Raw genomic sequence first — 24,059 nt, forward strand, 5'->3', positions numbered from 1 at the left:
GATGGAAGAATAAGGACTAATTTCTCAGTGTGTCCTTGGTCTGAGTTTTGTATTGTTCTATAAAGAACCAGCCTGAAAGTGTTTGGTGTCGTAGCGTGGCCACTTTAATGCTGAATTTGCAGGCAGCCTGTAAAGGAGTGTCTTCTTTCATTTTTATTTATTATTTTCTCCCAAAGCCTGTGTCCTGTCAGAACACTGCACCTGTACTTGCTTTTTGCTCCAAAGATAAGAGTATTCTGGCATCTTTCAGGTCTCTAAAATAGAAGTCTCCTAGAGAACCTGCTGCATGGGGTGATAAAATACAATCTGATTTTACCTTTCCACATTTCACATGCTGTCCCACACAATTCTCACTCCCAGAGTACCTCTTAGTTGTGGCTAGTTTGAGACATGCTGGGTAGCACTTTGCTAAATGAAAAGTCCCACTAATTGAGGATAGAAAGGGTACTTGTCAAGGTGTGGAAAGAGCCATGAAAAAGACCATTTATAAAGGGGGGAGAGCAATTAAGCGACCAGTCAGTTTGTGTCTCCTTATGTCTGTACACGGAGTGTGCTTTGACCGGTATCCTCCTGTGTGACCTTACGGAATGCCTGCGGAAGGTCACTGTGACATCCCTTCCCCTAAAGGGTGGGATGTCACAGCCACGTTGGTGGTTGAAGCAGGGGAGTGCTTTAGAAAAATCCTTAAGTCCTTCTGCTCAAATTCCTCCTCTGGAGATGACTTTGCTTTTATGACCTGCCATTTCTGTGCCTGTACCTGAAAGATGTGTTCAGAAGCTGAAATTTCCATGGTGTTTAACCCCCTTGTGCCCTTTGCTTTCCTGCGTCTCTTGAGCCTGGACTCCAGCATGGAGCAGGTTAAGAAAGAATGAGAGTGGAGCAGGTAGGGGTGGAGCAGGGTCTCTGGCCGGTGTACATAGGTGAGGCAGACAGGCAGTGGCTCTGTGGGGAGGCACAGGGAGTAGTGGGGTCAGCTGCTCAGGTGAGGGTCAGTGTTTGATGGGGAGCTGTCAGCCTGGAGATAGAAGACAAGGAGGAGAGTGTGTGGGTAGGTACTGGAAGAGGAGGGAGAGGGGTAGGAGTGGGGCGACATGCTAGAAGGGAAGGCGAGTGACAGAGAGGCGGCCAGGCAGGGCTGCAACGAGGGCTGAAGAGCCCGGACTGGGGGAGCGAGCCCAGGCGGGTTCGTGGCAGGGGAAGTGGGTCGGGATAAGGCGAGTAGCGAAGGCGTGTGGAGGGCAGGGGGTGTTTAGGAGGGGAAGTGGGCAGGTGGCCGGGCAGGGCTAGGCAGGTAGGTGTTCCCGAGGAAGTGGGCGCGGGGCCGGAGGAGGGTCAGCGGGCGGGGTGCGGTAGGGAAGCAGCTTTGGGGCTGGCGTGGGGCGGGCTGCGAGGGGCTGCGCCGGGGGCGGGAGGCGGCCGCATCCGAGCCGTGGGGCAGCCCAGGGGCCGCGGTTCCCGGCAGGGCGGCGAGGGGCGGGCGGCAGCCGGTCCGATAAAGGACCGGGCGGCGTCCGGCGCGGGCAGAGCAGAGCGGCTGCGGCGGCAGAGATGGGAATGCTCAGCCTGCCCGGCTTTCTGTCCTGCGGGAAGAAGAAGGTGAGGCGGCGGGGGGAGGCTGGCCAGAGGCACCCGGGCAGGTGTGCGAGAATATAGGCAAGTGTGGATGCACCTAAGCAGGTGGGTTGTGGAGGTGCCGAGGTGGGCGTAGAGGAAGGAACTCGGGCAAGCAGGGTGCAGGTACGTCGGCAGCTGTGGGCAGATATGAAGTTGTCTGGGCAGGTGAGATCCAGACAGGTAAAATGGGATGAGCACCTGGGCATGTGTGAAAGACACTAGGACAGGTGCTTTTTAAAGTGGGCATACAAGTATGTGCTGATGTAAACATCTGAACAAGTATGGGGGCATCTGGGCATGTGCAGGGGCAGAATAGGGGAGTATCCTGGAGCTGCCCCCGGGAGCTGACAGCACAAAGGACTAAGGCAGGAGTAGGGCAAAACTGTCTGTGGAGGTGTTTGGGCTTGCTGGTGGGACCCTCTCTCACAAATCTGTGCTGTCCTGCCAGGGATCAGCTGGACTGGCAGCCCAGCTGGTTATGCCCAGCCTGTCCAGCTGCCCAGCCATGTCAAGGTGCGTCTCTGGACAGAGAAATGAGGATAAGACTGCCTTGCTTGCCTGGTGGGTGATCACAAGCCTTCCTTCTTCTCTTCCAAGGACTTCAATTTGACAAATGAAAAAGATGCCCACTCCAGTGACAGCGATGAGAACTCAGAGCGTGGCAACTGGTCAAACAAAGGCGATTACCTGCTGTCCATGGTGGGCTATGCTGTGGGCCTGGGCAACGTCTGGCGCTTTCCCTACCTCACCTACCAGAATGGAGGAGGTACCTGTGCTTGAATGGCAGGGTTGGGTGGGCACACCTTGCTATCCTGAGGAGAGAGGAAGACAAGCTCCAAGGGCCAGCTGTGAGGTTGGGCATGTTCTGTCAAAGCTGGATGAGAGCCCATTCATGGGAAAGGGGAGTAAGAGGCATCTATGTGCTTTTTACATACCAACTGAGAGGGGAAATTGTATTTAGTTTTAATTGCAAATTTGTACCTGAGAATTCCAGAACTCTTCTTATTTACTCACAACCAACATGCACCTTTTTGTCCATGTGCCTATATCCTCTACTTGTCTAAATAGCTATTCTCCCTCCCCAGTGCTTACCTCCTGGTAAGTTTATATGTCAGGATATGTTTATAGAGAACAGTTGAATCCCCTCTGCACTTCTGTTTTTCCATGCAAACAATCTAAGCTGGCATAATTATCCCAGCTTAATAATTACCCAGATCGGATACTTGGGAAGTGTGAGGGAGAGAGCCTCTACCTGCTCACACAATGAACTAGTGGCAAAGCCAAGTGGAGGCACTGGCTTCCCTGGCTTGTATTACAGAACTTTATCTACTTGCCAGGTTACCACCGGTAATTAAAGAGAGTGTAAATAGTAACTGCAGAGAACATACTTATATGTACCTATTTTCTCTGCCTAGCAGTCTTTGAAGTCAAATTCGGGACTGTAAATGCAGCACAGCCCACACAGCTGCACATGGAACATAAGGAGGCATTCTCAGTACAGAAGTTTTATTGGCGCGAGCTTGACTGGTTTGCATTACTTACAGTTTTGTTGAAGAAAATTGTGAAAACAAAATAAGTTGTGGCGTCGGCCCTTGGACTAGATCTTTTTTCTTATCTGCTGCAGCAGAAACTTTGCATTTAAAGCACATTTGTGCTGCCCCTTGCCCATGATTGATAAAGACAATTGTTACATCCTTGTTTCGAAACACAGGAGTAATCCAGTTAATTCTCTGGGACAATTTGCTTCCTGAAATTACATCAGGTATTTGCAGTTCCTTGCAGAACTGGGTCCTTGATTGCTTGAAATTCACTGAACACGATGAGAACAGATTCCTGCAGGGATATTGGGTTGTGTTTATGAAACGTGCTCTTGCTTTCCCTGTCTTCTGTGCACACACAAAGAAGTGTTAGTCCCTTTCACATAACAGGGCACTCATTGATATCAGGTTAACACGCACTTTTAAATGGACTTGAACAAGAGCCATCCTCAGATGTTGTTTGACACAGGACTTGGCCAGCCATAGAAAATAATCTTCATGCTTTGATGTCCACTAGCTGCTTAACACGGCTGTTGCAAAACACAGCTAAGTACACAAAGGAATGGTTCTGTTCCTCTTTAAATTAAAAGCTGGAAGATTTAATAGAAAGTGGACAAGGCTGGTGGTACCTACAGCTGAGCAGTGTTCCTGCTTGTATTAGAGCACATCTTCAATAGAATTTGTAAAAATAATTTACTTTCTATAAGAGAAGCCATTCTTTTTAAATCAGCAGTTCTGACAGTCTGTTTCTCTTCCTTACAGGTACTATTTAGTCTTACAGAAAACAGGACTTAGAAACAAATCTCTCTATTTTGAAAAAAAAGCCCCTACAGTGGGGTATTTGATCAGGGGGAAAGGGGGGGGGTATAAAATGTGATAAAACTGTGGTGAATGCTGAAAGATGCATTGTTTTCTCTGTGTGTGTGATTGTGTTTTTTCCCCCATTTTTTGCCTCCTTCTCTCAGGTGCTTTTCTAATCCCCTACACCCTGATGTTGGCATTAGCTGGCTTACCCTTATTTTTCATGGAATGTTCCCTTGGGCAGTTTGCCAGTCTAGGGCCAGTTTCCATCTGGAGAATACTACCATTGTTTCAAGGTTGGTTTTGTTATGTTTCCTTAGATCTTTTTTATTCCAGTAATAAACTGTTGTGAATTAATAATTTCTTCATGAAGTTACTAATTCTGAGACACTGATAACCATGTAGCAACTGTTCCCAATTTTACAGGGTCACTGTTATGCTCCCAGGTACATACTTCCTCATTATTCAGTTAATAAACAGATGTTGATTAAAGATTTCCCCAGAAAGGTTCTTGGTTATGAAAGGTTTTATCAATGATTCTCCCAGTATTAAGCAGCACATCACCCTCACTCTAGCTGTCCAGGAAGAAGGAAATAACCCTGTTTTGCTGTGTGAGGGGAAAACCTCAGTAAAACAACTGGTGTTCTGTGTGCAACAGATAGAAAATAAATTCTAGAAGTTGACTTTATCACTGTTCCTTTGCTTCACATCCAGTGTAGCTTGCAAGGCAGTTCTGTGTTGGATGGACTAATTCTGTATTTGGCTGCCAGTGCTGGCATAGACACACGGGTCTGGGTGTTCAGTGCAATACTGTGCACAATCATCCAGCAGCTGTCTTGGGAGTCATCTGCTGGTGTGATAAAATAGCCTAGACTCTGGCTTTGTAAAGTGAGGTGCCTCTTGAGATAAGAGAAATCGTTGCACTCTGTAGTGGTCGTTTGTCTCTGTGAGGGTTTGCATTTCATAGGGAGATTTGTTTGGAAACAACTAACCATGTGCTTTACTCACTCCTGTACATCCTGGTGCTGTGCCATGGGTGTAAAGGACTATGCAATGGTTTTGTTTGTCTTAATCTACCAGAGGAGTTAATGTAGGAACAAGGAAGTTTCTTTCTGATGTAACAAGAATTTTGCTTGTCACCTACAGAAACTGGTTGCCCCAACATTTACTCTTTTTGCCAGTCTCTGTTCCGCAGCACAAAAACCTTTCATGAAAGCAGTGTGTTTATTTTTAAAGCAAAAGTCTTTAAGCACAGCATATCTTTTATTTGTCTCTGAAGACAGAAACTTAAATATCATTTCTAAAATGATTGGTACAGTTTGTCAGGCTTTCCCAAACTCACAGAACAAAACTCATTTTAACAAGGGGGAGAACAGTAATACTGGCACAGATTTACTGTAGTTAAAAGCATTAATTACAGTGGAATCTTTAAAATGGCTTGGGCAGTCCTAGTACAGTTTGTTTTATTTTACTAAGTTTCCCTCTGAACTGGGAGAGAACAAAATACTGAATTTCTCCTTTAGACTTTGCAAATAGTCCAATTTTTCTATGGGCCTGATTCAAATTCTGTTTCAAAACCATGTTTGAGAGGGTCAGTTTGGATCACATCCATCATTTAATGGGTTTAAGATTTCACTGTTTGTTTGCTGTTAAAAATATTTTAAAACCAAACAAAAACCAACTTCAACTTCTTCCCAAGTAGCCTTTTAAAAGTCAAGTGAAGGCTATTTGTTTTGCTGGGGTTTTTGTTGTTGTTGGGTGGGGTTTTTTTGAGTTTGGGATGGTTAAGACATTGTGGTTTTCTCTTTCCTAGGAGTGGGCATCACAATGGTCATCATCTCAACATTTGTGACTATCTACTACAACGTTATCATTGCTTATGCACTCTACTACTTATTTGCCTCATTTCAAAAAGTGCTGCCGTGGTCAGACTGCTTTTCCTGGGCAGATGAATTCTGCAGCAAGACACGAATAGGTACCATATTTACCAGATAGAGTTTAATATAACTGGTTTTGGTAATTGTACTGTTTTCTGGGTGAAGGTTTAGGAGCAAGACAGCTACCTGTGTCGTCAAAAGTCCTTCCTTCAGTTTTGCATCTGAACACACAGGAGTGATGCTTATCCACTTCCCTGCCAGTTCTGGGTGCTTGGGAAATCTACAGAGAACTGGGCTGAAATCACCTTATTGGATCCTTTTTTTCTCCTTTAAAACCTCAGTTTTTTTCTAGTACATACAGTCCCTGGAAATACTGCATTCCCATTTCATCAGGCTTCGTGGCAAAAAAATACCTTCCTCCCATGAGACAAGCTACTGCAGTTTTTATCGAGGTTTTTTCATTACCCCTTGCCTTCCCTGTGGCTATGGTAATCCTGAGCACCACTGAGCACTGGTTTCACACTTCATTAACTTTATAACATACCTCCACATTATTGTTGTGTTTGGTGGCAGATGTAAGGCCAACGCTTGTTATCTCACCGGTTTCCATATCAGACCAGTTTAAGGCAAAAGGTGAGGTTGGTGAGGTAATTGCCAGTTAGCAGCTGGAAATGTCTTGCCAGGTAACCGGTGATTATTAAAATAACAAGGACAAGATCAGAACGGATTACATTGTTTACAGTATTAATGTAAATGTATCTCAACTATATATCTGAAAATCTCTTCTAAGATGCTTTATGTAACAAAAAGTTGATGATTACTTATTGGCAAAACAAAAAATATTTCAGTCCATAATTTGTAAGTGCTGGAGGAATACAAAACTGGACTGAAGAAGCTGTCCTGAAATAGGCTTCAACAAGATTTTGCAGTAAATGCTGATATGTATGCTGATAAGGTGTTCTTTATTGTATGTTCTGGCAAAAAATTCCCAACCCCAGTTTCCATTCCTCCAACCCTGCTCAAAGGAAAATATTTAAAGCACTCTAATAACCCCTTTGCCACAATAAGATGAATACCAGATACTAGATGATCCATGTGTCACCTTGGTGTGGGACAAAGGTTTTCATAAAGTAACCAAGGCTACAATTTTAACTGTGCTTGGTTCTGATTTTTACAAGTATCCTTGAGGATAAGTAAAACGTGGTGAGCACACCAGATTCTTGGTGTTTTGATTTACAGTCAAGTAGTGAAGTCACAGCTGCAAGTGACATTTCAGGTTTGTTTCTAAATATTGTTAGCAGGCAAACTGAAGCTGTAATTGCTTAGGAAACATTTGCTGTAATAGTCTGTGGTTTTTTGGTTTTTGGTTTTTTTTTTAATAATAGTCATCCCAGTGTTATTGATTCCTTTTTCTTTATTTTAGTAAGCGACTGCAACATAACCTTGCATGGGGAAATCATTCATGCAAACTACTCGTTCATCACAAGCAACAATCTCACGTGTATAAATGGCACGATAAGCTACAAACCGGTGCAATTTCCCAGTGAGCAATATTGGAAGTAAGTAAATACTTTAAAGGAATTACTAAAAATACCTTTTTATGTATTGTGGTTTTGGATGTACCTTTTATTTTTGTCTTATCTTGCAGTCCAGAAAAAATGTAGTCAAGGGACATGGGCATGCAAATCACTAGAGAGGGGACTTAAACTTTAATTGATAAGTTTGGCCTTTATAAAAGATTATTATATATAGAAAGAGAAGCAAGTGAGTCAACCTTTTACCAACTGAAAAATACTCCAATTTAAAGAAGTCCTCTTCTCTGGAGTCCTGGTAGGCACTACTTAGCATCTTTACCTATAGCATATACTTTTATTTTTCTCAGGAGTTACTGTATAAAATATATTCACCTTATTCTGAATCTGGGCCTGTTGTGAAATTGCTGTTTCTTTATAGCCTCATGGTCTCAATTTGCCTCATGCTCCCTGGGTTCCTGGAAACTGATTCTTATGGGCTCTTCTCTTGCTGTCAGAATTTCATGATTAACACATAATATCTGAGGTGGGCCTTATGGGAGATGTATGGAGAGATGAGAGCTGGTAGGCTTCAAAAAGAGGGGAAAAATACAGTTAAATATACAGCTTTTCAATGCCAATCATGCAATTCCAACTGCATACTCTTGGAAGAGGCTGCAGAGTCTTGTAATAGCACCACACACCAGCTCCCTTTTTCCTGAGAAGTAGCTGAAGAGGAGGTGTGTGTATGCTGCTGTCACCTCTCCTCATGGGAGCATTGTGTGCTTTCAGCAAAGTGGCTCTTCAGCGCTCGAGTGGGCTGGACGAGACCGGCAGGATTGTGTGGTACCTGGCTCTCTGCCTCCTCTTGTCCTGGATGATTGTTGGAGCTGCACTGTTTAAAGGAATAAAATCTTCGGGAAAGGTATGTTAGGAAGAGCAAGGAGATGATTTTTGGCCTGATTCTGCCCTTCCAACGTTAGTTGGACGCAGAGAAGTTTAGCACAAGGTAGGATGCAGTCCTAACACACCCGCCTCTGCTGGGCTCAGCATTTGGCTTCACTTCTGCTCCTCAGCTTCATAACTGTTACATAAAATAAGAGTAAGGTGCTGATTACAGTCATTATGTAACACCTAGGCCTCAACTCCACCAGGCTGCCTGTATTTTGGGATCTTGCTGTCGTGCTGGTGATTCCAGCTGAGTTTTGGCAGTTAACCTGGGCTGTGTGATGGAACTGTGCATGTGATGGCACACATGGGCACACGCCCTGGAAACACCTAGTGAGATTATTTTGCACTTCCAGTCTGGTTGAGATGTTTGCACAATACAGGTCAGGTCCTGTGAACAGATGTGTGTGTGCAGGTTCCTGCCAGATTGTGAAATGTTGTTTGTTCCCAAGAGTTGAAACGATTTTTAGGGACAAGGTACTTAGATACTTGTTTTCAGAATCTGTCTCTGCTGAGCTTCCATTTCCACATGCTGCAGCATGGTTTTCTGGAGTTTTTCTTGGGCTAGGCTGACTTCAGGCAGGCTGACTTTCATCCTTCCTCACCTGAGACCCTTTTCTTGGTTTTATTCCTTCCTCCTCATACTCTTTTCTCGCCTTCATGTTGCATCACCATCATTTAGTTCTTCAGCCTCAGTTGCCTTTGTTCTTTCACCTTTTCTGCACAGATTTTTTCCCCCACCTTTCCTTCTGTCATTGTGCCTTTCTGTGGTTCCTTGCTGCCTGCCTTCCTCTGCTCAGTGTGACGTCTCCTCCTGTTTTGCTTTCTATTTGGAGCTTTCTGCCCTTGTTTCAGTGCTTTGGGGTGGAGCATCTGTGCTTTCCCAGCCTCAGTTATTTGGCTGTATGGCTCCTCTTAATCTCATGTTCTTTGGGTTCCCAGCAGTTGGCTCTTCCTGTTGTCACTTCATTTCTCACACAAAGGCAATCCTCTTTGGAGAATAAGGTAAGGCTTGGAAGAATCTAGCTGGGCAGGAACAAGACAGATGAAAAGCAGTGAGAATTGTCTATTCTAGGCATCCAAGCATGAAGGAGATCTTCAGAAATGTCAGACTCATCACATGATGGTGCAGTGCTCTGGCTTGGTGGAACCAGCAGTACTGGGTCAATTACCTGTCTGCGTAACACTGAAGCTAAGACTCAAGAAACCAGAGTATTGCTGAACATAGCCAGTGCGACAATAACTCTACCGCTGGCTTCAGTCCTACTGCGCTAGATCAAACAACAGACTAGGTCTGTGGTGTTGAGAGAACCTAAAAGTACTTGTTCCCAGTAAAGAAAGCTTCTAGAACAGTGACTTAAAAATTTTTTTTGGTTTTGTTTTGGCCTTTTTTTGCTGGGGCAGGGTGGGGGGGGGAGTAGCAGGGAGCTCATCAGGAAATAATTCCACCCTGGTTACCTAGTTTTTCCTGGCTTTCAGTTTGCAGTTGCTAGAAGCACTAGCTAGGAAGAGAGGAAGAGACATCTGGAGCAGCTGAGTGCAGGCCTCGCTACAGCAGTAAATCATGTTAGAAAAATGCATTTCTGAAACTGGTCAAGTGCTATCTGAAATGTGGATGTGTGGCTTGGGCTTTTTGCTTCTGCTGGAATGCAGCTCCAGAACTGGCTAAGCCAGATGGTTTGGTGGTTGGCATGTGTTCACTTCCCTGGCTGCCTGTTTTTCTTTTGTACTGGCAGATCTTAGCCTAAAGCCTGTCCAGTCTTCCTGCATGGAGGTCTATGGATCCCCTCACGCCTAATGTGTGTCCCTGCCCATCTTTCTGCAGGTTGTCTACTTTACTGCACTCTTCCCATATGTCATCCTGCTCATCTTGCTGGTGCGAGGTGCCACCCTGGAAGGTGCTTTGGATGGCATTGAATACTACATTGGGAGACAGTCCAACATCACGAAGCTGATGGAGGCAGAGGTGAGAAGTAGCATCAGCCCAAGAAGTGTGACACACTTCTGTGGTTCTGTGGGCTTGCTTCTTTTTTATTCAGTCAGGTGCTTCATGTCCTGCCCTGTATTTTGCATCAGCAGCTGGTTGTGTAAAAAGTCCAAGCCCCTATTCCAGCTACTCTCAAACTGAAAGATAGTCACCTTCTTCCCCCTCCCTGCCATACCAGTGATGACAACTGTGCTATTGCCTCTAAACAGTTCTTGGGGGTCATGCTGGAATTTCATCTTAGCAAGACCTGCTGAGAAAGTTCTTGCTGATAATTTTAAGGTACTTTATCAGAAGGCTGAAGGGATCCCTGAGTTTGAAATTCAGGCTGTGCCTTGCCTGGGAAATTAGCTTGGGTAATTAGGTGGACCAGGAAGGGTACCTTGTGCAAAGAAAGCTGGGACTTATTTTGTTCTGGCTTATGCCAATATTATTTCAGTTTTATCAAAAGCAAGAGTTAGTTGTGATATTTATTTGTGGTACTTACGTGAGTGCTTAGCACTAATTGAGGGGCTGCATCAGAGGCAGAAGTGGTTTGTCTGGGTCACACAAGTGGGAGGGTACGTGGAAATTCTCACTCCTGCAGCCAGCCCTGGTTGTCCTTATTTGTTGTCTCTGTGCCAAGATTCATATCTCAACAACCCACCTATGTGAACAAATTGAATCTCTTCTTCAGGGCTAGCCCAGTAAGATTTAAGTATTTGGCAACATGCTTGGGATGTGACCTTTGGAGATCATGGAGATATTATTTGTGATTGAGACTGCAAGGTCACCAGCATGCTATATTCTATCTTCCCTAAAATTTATATGAAATAAATTAGATATTCAGGCTGAATGAAAAAAAAAATACCCTTGGGCTTCAGTGGAGGGAAGACTTAAATGTTTATGATAAGTACTGCAAGTAATACAGTAATTCTCATGTTCTTATTTTTGGTAGGTTTGGAAAGATGCAGCTACCCAGATATTTTACTCCCTGTCTGTGGCATGGGGCGGGCTTGTTGCTTTGTCTTCATACAACAAGTTCCACAACAACTGCTACTCAGATGCCATTCTAGTTTGTGTAACCAACTGTGTCACCAGCATATTTGCTGGGTTTGCAATATTCTCCATCCTGGGACATATGGCATTTGTGTCTGAGAGACCTGTCTCAGAGGTCGTGGATTCAGGTAGGCTGATGGTCACGCTGTTGGTATTGGGACTTGCATTGACCAAGGCATGACAATAACATCATTCTTTTCACTGCATTTCAGGGTTTGATCTGGCCTTTGTAGCCTACCCAGAGGCTCTCTCCAAGTTACCAGTTTCTCCTCTGTGGTCCTTCTTATTTTTCTTCATGCTTCTGCTCCTGGGCCTTGACTCCCAGTTTGCCACCATAGGTCAGTGGGGTTTTAAGTGACTCATGGCTTTTCAAATGACTATTGCCTTTCTTAATTGTGCTGCTCAAACTCCCTACTTCTTCCTTTGCAGAAACACTTACAACCACCATTCAAGATATATATCCCAAAGTGATGAAAAAATTAAGAATCCCTGTAACCCTGGGTCTGTGTACACTGCTCTTTTTTCTCGGGCTTATCTGTGTTACTCAGGTAAGAAATTAAGATTTTTTGGTAGTGAGTTTAGTTATGCTGCAAGTGATGAACTCAAATCAAAATACCCTTTCCAACTGTTCCTGTCTGTGTGGATCAGTCTTAGAGACTCTTGAATTTTGACAGTGTGCCTGGACACGCGAGTAAAAAATTCCCAGGGGGAAGCTTGAAGAACCTAAGATTTTCTGTGATTATTGAACTGAGACATGCTTTTAAATAGAAGGCCTGTACAAAGCCTGTGAACTATCAGACTGATTTATCATTCCTCAGTTCAGGAATTTATTTGTGTAATCACAAGTACATGCATACAACATGTCCGCGGCACAGTGGGTACTGCTAATAAATGCTGATGGGATCTTTTTGTTCAGAACTCGCTACCAAACAGGACAGGAATTGAGAAATGGCCTACTCATGTAATAAAAACAAATAGAAACATTAGCTCATGAGCATCTGTAGATTGCATGGTTACTTCTCCTGTGTGTATATATATAAAAATAGTCATACGGAAAAGGAATTTTAAGTATACTGTGTAAAATTTCTTGAGGCAATTGCTTTTAAGGCTATAAAGGTTTACTGCAATTACTCCATCTAGAAATGCAGATTTATGTGTGTAATTAGACTGCGAATGTGAAGGAGGTAATTGTGGTGAGTAGTCAGTTGTATGGTCAAGCAAAGTACGTAAGTCATGAAACAGGATGGGGGGGAAGCTTGCAAGGGACTTAGTACACAAGAGTGTGAAATGGCTCAGAGATTGTTTCTTGCTCTGTGATCCTGCTATTGCATGCTTGTGTTTAAAGCTGAGCTTAACCCCATGGAGAAGTTGTGCATGTAGGAGGATAGAAGCATCCCAGAACTGATAACTGGTATAGCTACTGCTGTAGCTCAGTGTAAGGACTTCAGCACCAACTTTATTCCTGTAAGCTCCAAATTTAAATCTTGCTCTCAGCTGTTTATATATGCTCTGCATATACATAGATCTTGGTTTTAGCATCTATAGTATTTTGCTAGATGTGCTTTTCAACTTTACATAGAGGGATTTAAAGAAAATAATATTCACAAATCTTTACTTGACCTGGAGAACTGTGAACTTAAAAACTCAGAGTTGTGATTAGTTAAATTGTCTTGAACAAACGCATCTTATATTTTTGCGTAAGTATGTTACTACTCAAATTTTAACCTTTAATGTTTGTTCTGCAGGCAGGAATTTACTGGGTTAACCTAATAGATCATTTCTGTGCTGGATGGGGAATCCTTATTGCAGCTGTCCTGGAGATAATAGGCATCATCTACATTTATGGTAAATTATTTCCATTGAAAATACATAAATAAACTAAGCAATCCCAGGAACAGTGTATATCACAGAGTTACAGCATGGTTTTGGGTGGAAGGGACTTTAAAGATCATCCCATTCCAACCCCCTGCCAGGGGCAGGGACACCTTCCACTAGACCAGGTTTCTCAAAACCCCACCCAGCCTGGCCTTGAGCAGTGCCAGGGATATTAAATACTAATTAGTGCAATAAAGAATTTATAACTTAATTGTCTGAATAATAATATAATAATAAAAGCTTTAATAATTAATGCTGAACTGGAGAAACTTTCCTTGATCATTGCCTTTCTTTGATCACTTTTGAGTATGCCCACGTGCAAGGGAGGCACCTGCTTTACAGTGAGCCGCATAATTGTCTTCCAACAGGAGGAAACAGGTTCATTGAAGACATTGAAATGATGATTGGAAAGAAGAGCTGTTTATTCTGGCTGTGGTGGAGAATGTGCTGGTTTTTCATCACTCCTGTGCTGTTAATGGTGAGTGCACATGACTGGATTGTGTCAGTGTGACAGAACTCAGTAATTTAATATTGAAGAGGTTTCCGCGTGAAGATTCAGGGTTGACTGCCCAGGCTCTGTGTATAAAAATGGGGCATAGCTGTGCCAGTGAAGTGAACTATGGGCTGTCTCTGCTTTCTGATACATTCCCTCCTCCTTTGATCCTCTCCAGGACAGGCTGGAGCTTGAGATCAGTTACTAGTGAGCTGGGTCTACACTCCCAAGGACTAACACGGAGCAACTAGATCCTCTGTCTTGGCAGTTGGATTATCTTAATTTTAGACAGAGATTGGTTTGAAAACCTTTTGAGGGAAATCCCATTTTTGGATCAGATGTTCTGCTGTTCTCCTGTCTGAGCCCTTTTAATGTCCTGTTGCATGTCTGGTTTTTCTTACTCCTGTACTTACTAATTGTGAGTGTAGATGGTTGGATTATGTTACTGTGACAGAATTTATTAACATCCCCAGTCCAGGAACAGTGGCAAGTCACTCTGGCCAGCACATTACCTGTAATCTGTCCAGACTATAGTTTAGAAAATGCTGCTAAAACTATCAGATTTTCAAAGCAATATTTGCCAATTTCTAATCTTAGATTTGTTCCTGTATTCCTGTAAGTAGTGGAACACAGGAACACATAAAACATATAGAGAAAGGTACTGGGCCCAGCCAGCAACATATGTATTATCCAACATAACTTGATCTCTGGGTTCTCTTAAAATCTTATGCTTATACTTAGTGTTAAGGTGCATCTCAGTGTCATTTTTCAGTCCTGCCCTTCAGTCTTGCTGTTCGGTGGTGACTGAACACCAAATCTGCACGACTGTTCTCACAGTCAGAAAGCAAGATGGAACTGGTCAGAACTTGTAGACAGCCCTTCTTTTTATTAAACCAGCTTGGAAACAGTGCAAATTTAATGTTGCTGGAAACCTGCTTTTCTCTCTTATTGTTTTTGCCATTTTTTCCAGACTATTTTGGTCTGGTCTTTGGTCACATTTTCACGTCCCAGTTACGGCTCAGTGTTATACCCAACCTGGGGAACTGCTGTTGGCTGGTGCATGATCATCTTCTGCGTCATCTGGATTCCCATTGTTGCTATTGTAAAAATAGTTAAAGCTGAAGGAAATCTTGTTCAGGTAAGGGCAAAAAACCCACTGTCATAGCCTCAAATATTAATTTCTTTGGTATTATCAGGACCACTTGTGCTTTCTTCTCCAACACATTTACTATTTTGACATGTTTTTCAACTGGATTTTTAGACCAAAACATTATCTTTGGTAGTTGCATCAAAGGTGCATCTACCCTACCATGTTATGATAAGAAGAAAAAGTCTAATCCTCTGGGAGTGCACACACACCATTCAAGAGTGATTTTTTCATCAGTTCTGTGGCTGTTCCAGCTCCTTTAAATTCTCTGAAGAATTTCTATTGCTTTCTATCCCGATATAATTTTCTGGAGTTTTGCCTCACATTGCTCACAGAAACAAGCAAGTGACAGATCTGAGATATTCTGCTCTTGGTGAGCTTCCCCAAACAGTTGTGTTGGTCACAGCTTTTCCTGTTCTTTGACTTCCATGTCCAGAACCCACTGACCCCAAATATATCTGGAATGATTTTAAACAACTTTGGTGATTTGCCATTTGTTGAGCTGCAGTGCATATCTAGAGCTATAATTTTACTGAATTTTAAAAGTAGCTTGGATTAAAGTAAGACATTAAATATGTTTTGGTTTTGCTTTCCAGCGCATTGTCAGCTGCTGCCGGCCTGCAGCAAACTGGGGCCCCTACCTGGAATGTCACCGAGGGGAACGATACAGCCACATTGTAGATCCCAAGAAGAAAAAGGAGCACGAGATTCCCACCGTGTCTGCTGTTGTATACAAGCAACAATGAGATGGCTCTTTGGATGACAGTTTTTTAGCATATTATGTAGGTTTTGTCTTTTAACATTGGAAAGGGACAAGGCAAAAAAAAAAAAAAAAAAAAAAAAAAAAAAAAAAAAAAAAAAGGCAAATCAACCCTCCTGCCCTTTAAAATCCAGCCCCCAACTGAAAGCAAGTCATATTATTTATTTTTAGTGCTTTAGTCTTTGGGGAGGAACATGTCCATTAGGCACTGAGATCTCACCAGATATCTAGGTTGAGAGGGCAGGATAATACATTGCAGGATCCCCAGGCTGCTGGACTGGGTATGCTTAACCCCATCCAACTGGTATCCAGCTGGACTGCAGTTACTGGTGTGGAGGAGAGTAAAGACACATTCTGGTGCTCCCCGGCTGGAGGCCAAAGGTGCTCTGTGTGTGTGTGTGCCCTGAGGTGCAGTTGCTGCCTTCTGCTGTGCTCTGCCACCCCAGTGGCGTGCAGTCAGCAGGAAGCAATGAGTGTGCTGCTGCCTGGCACTGCAGCTCAGGGAACATGAATAATTCTTCTCTGTCTAAGCCTTGCTCAGTGTGCTGTGAGGCTGCTCAGGATTTGATGTTGAGTATGCTCTGTGTGTGTGTGTTGTCTAAATAAACATAAATATTGAGTGGCAAAAAATTGCCATCACAGGAAATGAGGCTTAAACATGGTGAAAAGCAGTCTCCTTTCTATTTCTCATTATTCCCCTTGGGATCCCTAAAGAGCTATCTTCTCTGTCATGCCCTCTGCTCAGTGCTCATCCGTCTTTAATTCAAAAAACCTCATGTTTCCATATTCTGTCATTAGGCTCTGCAGAATGAAAGCGTAACCATTGAATTCGGGTTTTTCTGCTCTCCTACTCTCATCAATGCTTTACCTATCAGGTTGTTTTCTGCTTTTTTCACTCAGATTTGGGTTTCTCCTTCCAAAGGAGACCCAAAGTGCTTTTTTTTTAAAGATTCAAACAGTGTTATGGTAGGGCCAAAAGAAGCAGAAGTTTACTTAAAGTGAAGGTTACAACAACGTTGTAGTGCTGTTATTCCAAAATTTGCTGAAATCATGAGATTAATGAAAAGTTACGAAGTTTGTAATGCAGTTGGGAACACAGACGTGAGCACCTCCATAGGAGGGGGCTGGGTGAAAAGAACCTGACTTCACTTGTAATACAAATGAATCCTGATAAACAGGGGGAAAAAGGACTATGGAGAGAATGAATACATTTGGTGTGCAGAGGAATGTCTCTCACTGTGATAATGGTTCCTTGGGAACAATGTAGCAGGGTGTTCAGTTGTCACACCTTCTCAGGGCTTTGTCACTTTTTCTGGACATGAAGGAGCGTGGATACTGGCTTTCGTGCCCAAGCTGCGTACCTTGGTCTATGTTTTATACTGTTTTGTTTTGGGGTTTTTTTGGTGACAAATCAACACTTTGTGGCAAACAAAATGTGATTTTTTTTTTTTTTTTTTTTTTTTTTTTTTTTTCCTGTTTTTAATGATTTTGGAACTGGCAAATAAAATGTGATTTTCTGTTTTCAATGGGTTTGGACCTGGAAACGTTTAATGTTGTGTGTGGAGTTGGTGACCAAAAATGTTTCTATGATCCTAAGCCTTTGAGAGCTTGAATGGGAAAGATTCAACCTCCAGGAAGTCTTGTCTTATAAAGTGCTAGAGTGCTGTTTTGGAGTGGGCTCAGAAAGTACAGAAAGTAATTAAATGGGAATTTATAAAAAGGACTGTGGGATTTGAGCCTGTACTAGAAGCTGGTAAAGAGGACCCTTTTCCTGCACTCCAGCTGCTCTAGAATCATGCTTTAGCCAGAAAAGAGTGCTGTCAGTAGCCTGGAGAGGCTGGGAGCAGGAGGGAGGCTGAATTGCAAAGCTGTGGTGCTCCATCCACTGGAGCTGACAGCAGTTCACACCTGGGAAGGGACAGACTTGGGGAAGGAGGGGGAAGTTAGTGAAGTAAGGAGTGAGAGTACTGAGATGGTAGGGAAGGAGATAGGACAAACCAGCTTCAGAAAGAATTTAGGAAACTTTTTGCAAAGGAGATGCTGAAGGCTCATATCAGCCATGTAATGCCCTGTACACAGGGCTCACTTGATGCTGCTTCTGCTCTGGACTTGTCTTATGGGCTTCTAGGAGTTGTTTTCATAATGCTGCCCTACCAAAGCCCCCCCGAATGACAAATGGAGTGGGAAATGGCAGCTTTACCTGGGCTGACTCTGCTTGGTCGAAGTTAGGCTGACTGATAGCAGTCACAGCTACTATAAAAGGTTTTTTCTTCCTCAATGAAACAATCTCAAGAAGGCTTGAGATAAATTTCTTGAACTAATTTATCAGTGCGTGACAACTCAGCCCATTATGAAAGAGTAAAACTGCATCTCAGAGAAGCATGGAGTCAGTGTGGAGGTGAAGTGTATGTGTGCATCTTGAATGTGATGTGCAGCAGACAAAGCACCAAAAGATGGCCTGAGTGTTAGAATATGCTCTGCTCAACAAACAAATAAAAGGAGCCAGACTTTTGCATAGCAAAAATCAATGCTGAAGAGCAGAGACAATCCTTAGAAATAATAAGTCATGATGAAAGGGACCAAGGGATGGCTATTCACTATTTCTAGCAATTTTAGAACCAGATAAATGATGGGAACTTAACTAGGTGTTAGCTTTGAAGTCACAGGAAGAATATTTTGCCCAATGCTCAGTCCAACTGTAGAGCTACTTCTCAAAAGGTTTTGGTTGCATGGCTTCAAAACCATTCAGAAAAAACTAATTAAAAAGACCAGCTTTCAACAAGATACTACTTACTCCTGCTTCAGGAGCCTTTGAGAATGTTATGCAAATGGTTCTGTAATGCTTCTATGGGTCTTATGCTCTTCCCTGGTGTCTAATCCAGGTTGGTGTCAGGGACAGGATACTGGCCTGCCCTGGACCTGTGGTTTAATCTCATATAACTGTCCTGGACAGTAAACTTCAAGCTATAAGATTCATATTTGCAAACTTTAACTCGTTTACAAGAAAATGAGGATTGTTGCCAAGAGAAATGCACTGAATTTTCTCTCGTGTGTCCTCTGCCAGACACAAACAGATTCACATTCAGTAGAGTTTGGATACAGTTTCATCTGGACATCTCCCTGTATTGCACAATCTCCTGAATTCCAGACTTGCATTATTTTCCTTCAAGCAATCAGTAAAGCAGAACTTCTGTGCAGACTTTCTTACTATAATTTTAAAAAGCATGGAAACCCATGACTGGCTTTGCTATGGCAGCCTGAGTTCCACTGGGTGAAACCAGCAGCAAGCGCCAATGATGCCAGCTTCCTTCTGCAGGAGGGATAATTGTTCTCTACCAGTGTAAATAAAAGTAAGGTAAAGAAAGACAATTCCCTTTAAAAGATGAATTGTGGAGTTTTCAAGAAAGCAGAGAGCTCATGTTCACCACTACCACCTAAACTGGATGCCTGCAAGGCAGCTTGTAGCCACACATATGTTAGTAAAATACTACCAGCATGAAGACATATAGAATTTCCCCAGCTGTTATGTGGCCAGAATGATTAAACTCGAAAAAATGACCACCAGGAATTTTGGTCCTTAGTTTTACTTTGCTGAGTATTGTTCAAGTACTTCAAAAGCAGAACAGGAAACTCCAGGTAAGAGCCCAAAGAAGAAAACACACGTTATGTGCCCAGGACAAACTGGGAAGACAGACGGCAATGTGGGAAGGAATAACAGAGTGGTGCAAGATGCAGCTGTTGATCAGAGAAAGGAGAATGCTTCAGGGAAAATCTAGAAATACGTAGATTACTGTGAATTAATGGTGGTTGTTTGACAAATACTAAAATAATGAGAGGAATCTGCCATATTCCATCTGCTCAGATAGAGCTACAGGGCTATGAGATCAAATTAAGGTGTCAGGCAAAAAGGCTGTAATGAGCGACTTTGCTGAGACATTAACCAGACTCTGGAGATGGTGACCTGGGAAAAACTAGTGTGAGGGTGAGTCACTGGAGGGATCCTGGGTTCAGCTGGAGGGTCTGAGGTTGGGCAGCCCTGAGTGCACTGCTTCTTGATCTTGGAAAGGATCATTTGGGATGTTTCCATGAAAATCAGTTTGGAAGGACTATTTTGAAAATTTTCATCTAGGAAACTAGGTAGCAATTAGATACAAAATTAATTTTGGCTTGCTTTTTCAACAAAACTATTAAAAATGTTCCCATGAGCATTTTTGTATAGCTCAAAAGGTTTCTGGCAAGCTTTGGCTAGCTTGTCTTCCTCAGGTGGGGATACAAGAGCCTGGATGTCAGTGTGGAGCTATGGGGCAGAAAACATCCAGCCTTGTTTTCATCACCTGCCTTCCAGGCTGGACAAAGCTTGTGGCTGTGCTATGCCTGTAGCCAACTCCAGGCTTTGTTTAGGTGAGAGCTGACCATGCTGCTGTGGGAGACCTGAAATCCAGACTCTGTGGTTGCTAGTAGACCCCTGCCCTGAGTTGCCAGAGAGTCTGTTTGTTGTCATCAAGCTGTCTGCTTGTGCTGGGATGATCTGGGATGGTGCTCCAGCCATTAAGATGTTGTGAAACTGTACACTCAATTTTGGAGATGCAGACTTTGATTAAATCTGGGATTTACAAAATAAAATCAAAAGGAATGGGAGTTAAGGGGGAAAGGGCACAAGCAAGAAGAGATGTCAGTAAACTGGGAACTAGGAGAGTTGGACTTTCCAGCCCCTGTCTTGGAGTTTCAGCAGGGCTAACTTCAATAAAAGAACGAAAAGGCACAGGCATTGGTGGAGAAGCACCTCCACCTGCTTTAAAAGCTGTGCTATTCTGAAGCTCTGAAATGCTACCAGATATATGCTGGGATCTGCACTTTCACCAGTCACAGCACTTTCTGAGAATGTGGGCTGGCCAATGGCATTGTCTCACTGAGGGAGGTTTAATAGAGGCTCCTTCTGCACCCCAAACCCTTACAGAACTGGCTAGTGCTATACTTTGTCTACTAGATGTATTTTTCCAGCTTTAAAGCTTATACTTTTATGAAATATGAATGTACATATGTTCATTTGCTCCTTCATTTCACCTTCCTGAGGGCCACTGATGGTGCTTCAACCATGCCTCCCCTGTATGTGTGTGTATGATGGATTTTTGCCAATGTGGCTGAAAGAGGCAAACCAGCCTGTTCTCTGTGCTTTCTGTAACAGTCTGGACTGCAGACATCCAGCGCCCCAAATCCCTGCCTGGTGCATGAGTGTGCAAATGGCTGCAGGAGCACGGGTTGCTCTGCTCTTGCTGAATCCCTCTGCTGACTCTCAGTATTCCTGTTCTCCTGGCATTAGGAATTTTTTTCTTTGTTTGGTTTTAATTTTACAAAGAATATACAAACTATTTTCTTCTTTTGGGTCTAGACACTGTCTCCAGTGTAGAGAATCAAGAAATTTCTACATTTAAACTCTGTTGCAGCAACATGGTCATACTGATTCCAGTTAACAACAGCAGCGTGGCTTAATGGCTTGAGTCCAGGCACGGACTTTGGAGCTGGTTGCAACAACAGAGTCACCTTTTCATCCTGGAAGTGATGAATGGCTTAGGCATACTGGACAGGAAAATAAAACCTGTCACTGGAAGACAGATGAGGGCAGTATTTCCCTGTAATGTCAGGACATGTGTGTTCCTCTCTGAATAGGTTTTCATCTTATGTTGGGTGTTAGTGTCTAAGCTCCTTCCAGAGGAGCCTTGCCAAATGTTCTGGTTCTTCATATAAAATTTGGGATCCACGTTGCTGGTGACACATGCAGAAAGTATAGGAAAAGCAGAGATTGTCTTCACAACTCTGAGAACTCGTTTATGTTAAGGAGGTTTGCTCTCCTTATCTGATATTTTCTTTAGCACTGTTTTTGTTTGTGTTTTGGGATTTTTTGGGGTGGGTTTTTTTAATAATTATCTACAGTGAATGGTGTATTTCCTGTTTCCCTGATTTTTAGGAGGAATAGCTACAGTAGGCAACAGGGAACTCTGTTAAAGAAATGACAGCGCCACAGAAGTGGACAAAGGTCCTACCTTTGTGTGTTGATGCTGTTGCCTCTATCTCTGTAGTTACCTTGTATCATGACCAGGCTGAGGATGATATTTAACAGTTGGGGCAGGGAAGGGACTGTCAGGACTGATACTATTGGTCCTGAAAGGCTTTTCCCAAAGATCTGGCTCTGGTCTTTGCACATATCACCAATGTATACAGACCCTCTATTATTCTTGGGATGTTCAGAGTTTGTTCCTCTGAGCCAGATAATAGCCACAGCATTCCCACAGCCAAGGTGACTGTAAGACCAAGCCAGGCATGGTTAAAATCTCTCCCTCCTCTCACTGCAGTGCTGCAATGGATGAGTTCATATTTTATCTCTTGGGCTTTCAGCTGACAGTTGGATCCCCCGGTCCTGTTCTGCATGTGGCAGATGCTTGTCCAAGCACAAAGATTCATTAGCCTGTATTTATCAGCTCTTGCCAGGGAAATGGTGAATAATGAGGCCTGGTTCAGGTAATGAAATGATCTTCTCACATCTGATTACATTGCTGCTTGTTATTTCCTCTATGTGTAATTTTGCTTCTCTGGAAACTTGTTTTGTAAACACTAATGACTGTGCAGTTGTGGCCCGAAGTTAAACCAGCGTTGTAGGAGCCTGGAGAGCTTTGTGGCCTGGCTATTGGCTTTACTGCCTGTGCTTCCTCAGCTAATGGGAGGGTGAAGACAGCTCCTGCCCCAGTGCTGGAAGGTACAAGGAACTCCACCAGAAAAGGTGCAGCCCTTGGTGTCCATCAGGAGCAGCTTATTCCCTTTGTTCAGGTACCAGTGCTGTGATTCAGCCTGACTGCCCTTCTTCTCTGGCACTGAGTTTCTCAGAGAGACATCTACCATGATGCCTCTCCATCAAGAGAAAAAGACACATTTCTCTAATTTCTTCCTTTATTCCTTTTCTTCTTGAGTAACTCTCTTAAACAAGCAGAGCACTGCAGGCTATTCCAGATGTTTTATATGAGAATACTGAAACTGTTTTCTCTCTATTGGAATGATTTTTCTTGTACATCTTAGAATTGTATCTGCTTTTTCCATGGCAGCATCCATTTGGCAGCTTGGCATCGCCCTGAGTTCATCAAATGCAAGTTACAAATCCTCATCCTTAGACCCGAAGACTTTGTCCTGTTTATACAACATAAAGGGGTCTTCCAGTTTTCCTAGGCAGTCTTCTCACTGACCTCTGTGTGAGCTTGGTGACACCACCCCCACTTTAGCTACTTCTCCAAATTGTCTTTGTTTGTGGAACCCCCAGTTCCCCAAGGATGGTATTTGTACCAGTGAGAGATGTTTTTTTGAAGGTTAAGCAAATGAGACGTGCCAATCTAATGTGGGTAGCACACTGGAAACATCTCATATATCAATGATCATATATCATATATCATACATCTCATAATCAACTCTATTCTTGAGTAAATCCCTCCTTCAGTAAGACAGCTCTTTGCCATGGGTTGTGTATGTGTTTCCATGACGTGCATAGTCCAAAAAATGCAGGACAGTTTTGAGTTACTGTTGAAGAAGTGAAGTCCTGTTTATGGAGGATGTAATTTATTTTTAAGCAGCTCCTGGCCCCCTGTAGTCATTATTCATCTCCTCAAGATGAGTCTCTCATTTCCCTCCTCCTCATTTTTGCTTTGCCAGACTACATGGGAGCAGCAGGAGCTGCCTGGGATTCCCTTGTACCAGGTGCTGCACGAGCAAGGAGCAAAGGAGTAACCAGCAAGAGTGAAGTCATCCCTGAGCATGCAGGCAGACACAGCCAATGGTTTAACAAGGCAACAAGACAACACTCCTTCACCAAAGTCCCCAGGCCACTATGCAGAGACTTGTGTGAGAGACTTTCACTCTCCTGCCCTCCATGCTCACTTGGGTGGCCATACATCTCTTAGGAGATCTGTTTCCCCGTTGTCACTTTGGACACATAAAAGTTGCTGGACGCAAACCTACATGTAGGTTGTGTTTCACCCAGGAGCATTTTATGGTCTCTTTAGGAGGATTGTCAAGAAACAGTTCGAATGTTTGTTATGGTTGCTGTGTTGTTCATTGCTGGTGCAAATTACGCCCACAGCAGTGCCTCCCACTGTGTTACCTCAGATACATTTGCTCCTGTATTGATTACATACCTGTTGAGCCAGTCACTGAAAGAGAAATTTAACCCCACAATGGAGGGGGTCCTCGTGATATCAGCCAATTTATTTGCCTCACTGACAGTATATGACTTCTCTGCAGGAGCAGAAAAAAATTTAAGTCATCCTTGTATTAATACAAGTGCAGGGAAAAGAAATTTCCACACAGAATGGTTCAATCCTTTTAAATTAGAAGGTTTTTTCCCCTCAACTATTGACTAATGGACTGAAAAATTCCTAAATGCATCTGTTTTTGAAGACAATGCCATTTTTCTTAGGAAAGAAAATCATTAAGT

At 43.2% G+C, this 24,059-nt stretch overlaps 1 protein-coding gene across 3 annotated transcripts; it reads left to right on the forward strand.

Annotated features, from left to right (window-relative positions):
• Positions 1-973: 973 nt before the first annotated feature.
• Positions 974-19,136, forward strand: SLC6A14 (solute carrier family 6 member 14). Of its 3 annotated transcripts, XM_048319274.1 has the most exons (15): positions 1,465-1,596; positions 2,212-2,380; positions 4,118-4,249; positions 5,767-5,928; positions 7,254-7,389; positions 8,134-8,266; positions 10,115-10,255; positions 11,211-11,439; positions 11,524-11,649; positions 11,741-11,859; positions 13,057-13,156; positions 13,555-13,664; positions 14,650-14,817; positions 15,423-15,608; positions 18,651-19,136. In XM_048319274.1, exons 1-14 carry the CDS (start codon positions 1,549-1,551, stop codon positions 15,570-15,572), a joined length of 1,923 nt encoding a protein of 640 aa, XP_048175231.1. In that variant the 5' UTR covers positions 1,465-1,548; the 3' UTR covers positions 15,573-15,608; positions 18,651-19,136. The 3 variants fall into 3 exon arrangements, with proteins under 3 accessions (XP_048175233.1, XP_048175231.1, XP_048175230.1); XM_048319276.1 differs by lacking the exons at positions 1,465-1,596; positions 18,651-19,136 and adding an exon at positions 974-1,048 and having other exon boundaries at positions 15,423-16,813; XM_048319273.1 differs by lacking the exon at positions 18,651-19,136 and having other exon boundaries at positions 1,466-1,596; positions 15,423-16,813.
• The last annotated feature ends 4,923 nt before the right edge of the window (positions 19,137-24,059 follow it).

The sequence above is a fragment of the Corvus hawaiiensis genome, chromosome 14 (genome assembly GCF_020740725.1).
Source record: "Corvus hawaiiensis isolate bCorHaw1 chromosome 14, bCorHaw1.pri.cur, whole genome shotgun sequence".
Lineage (NCBI taxonomy): Eukaryota > Metazoa > Chordata > Aves > Passeriformes > Corvidae > Corvus > Corvus hawaiiensis.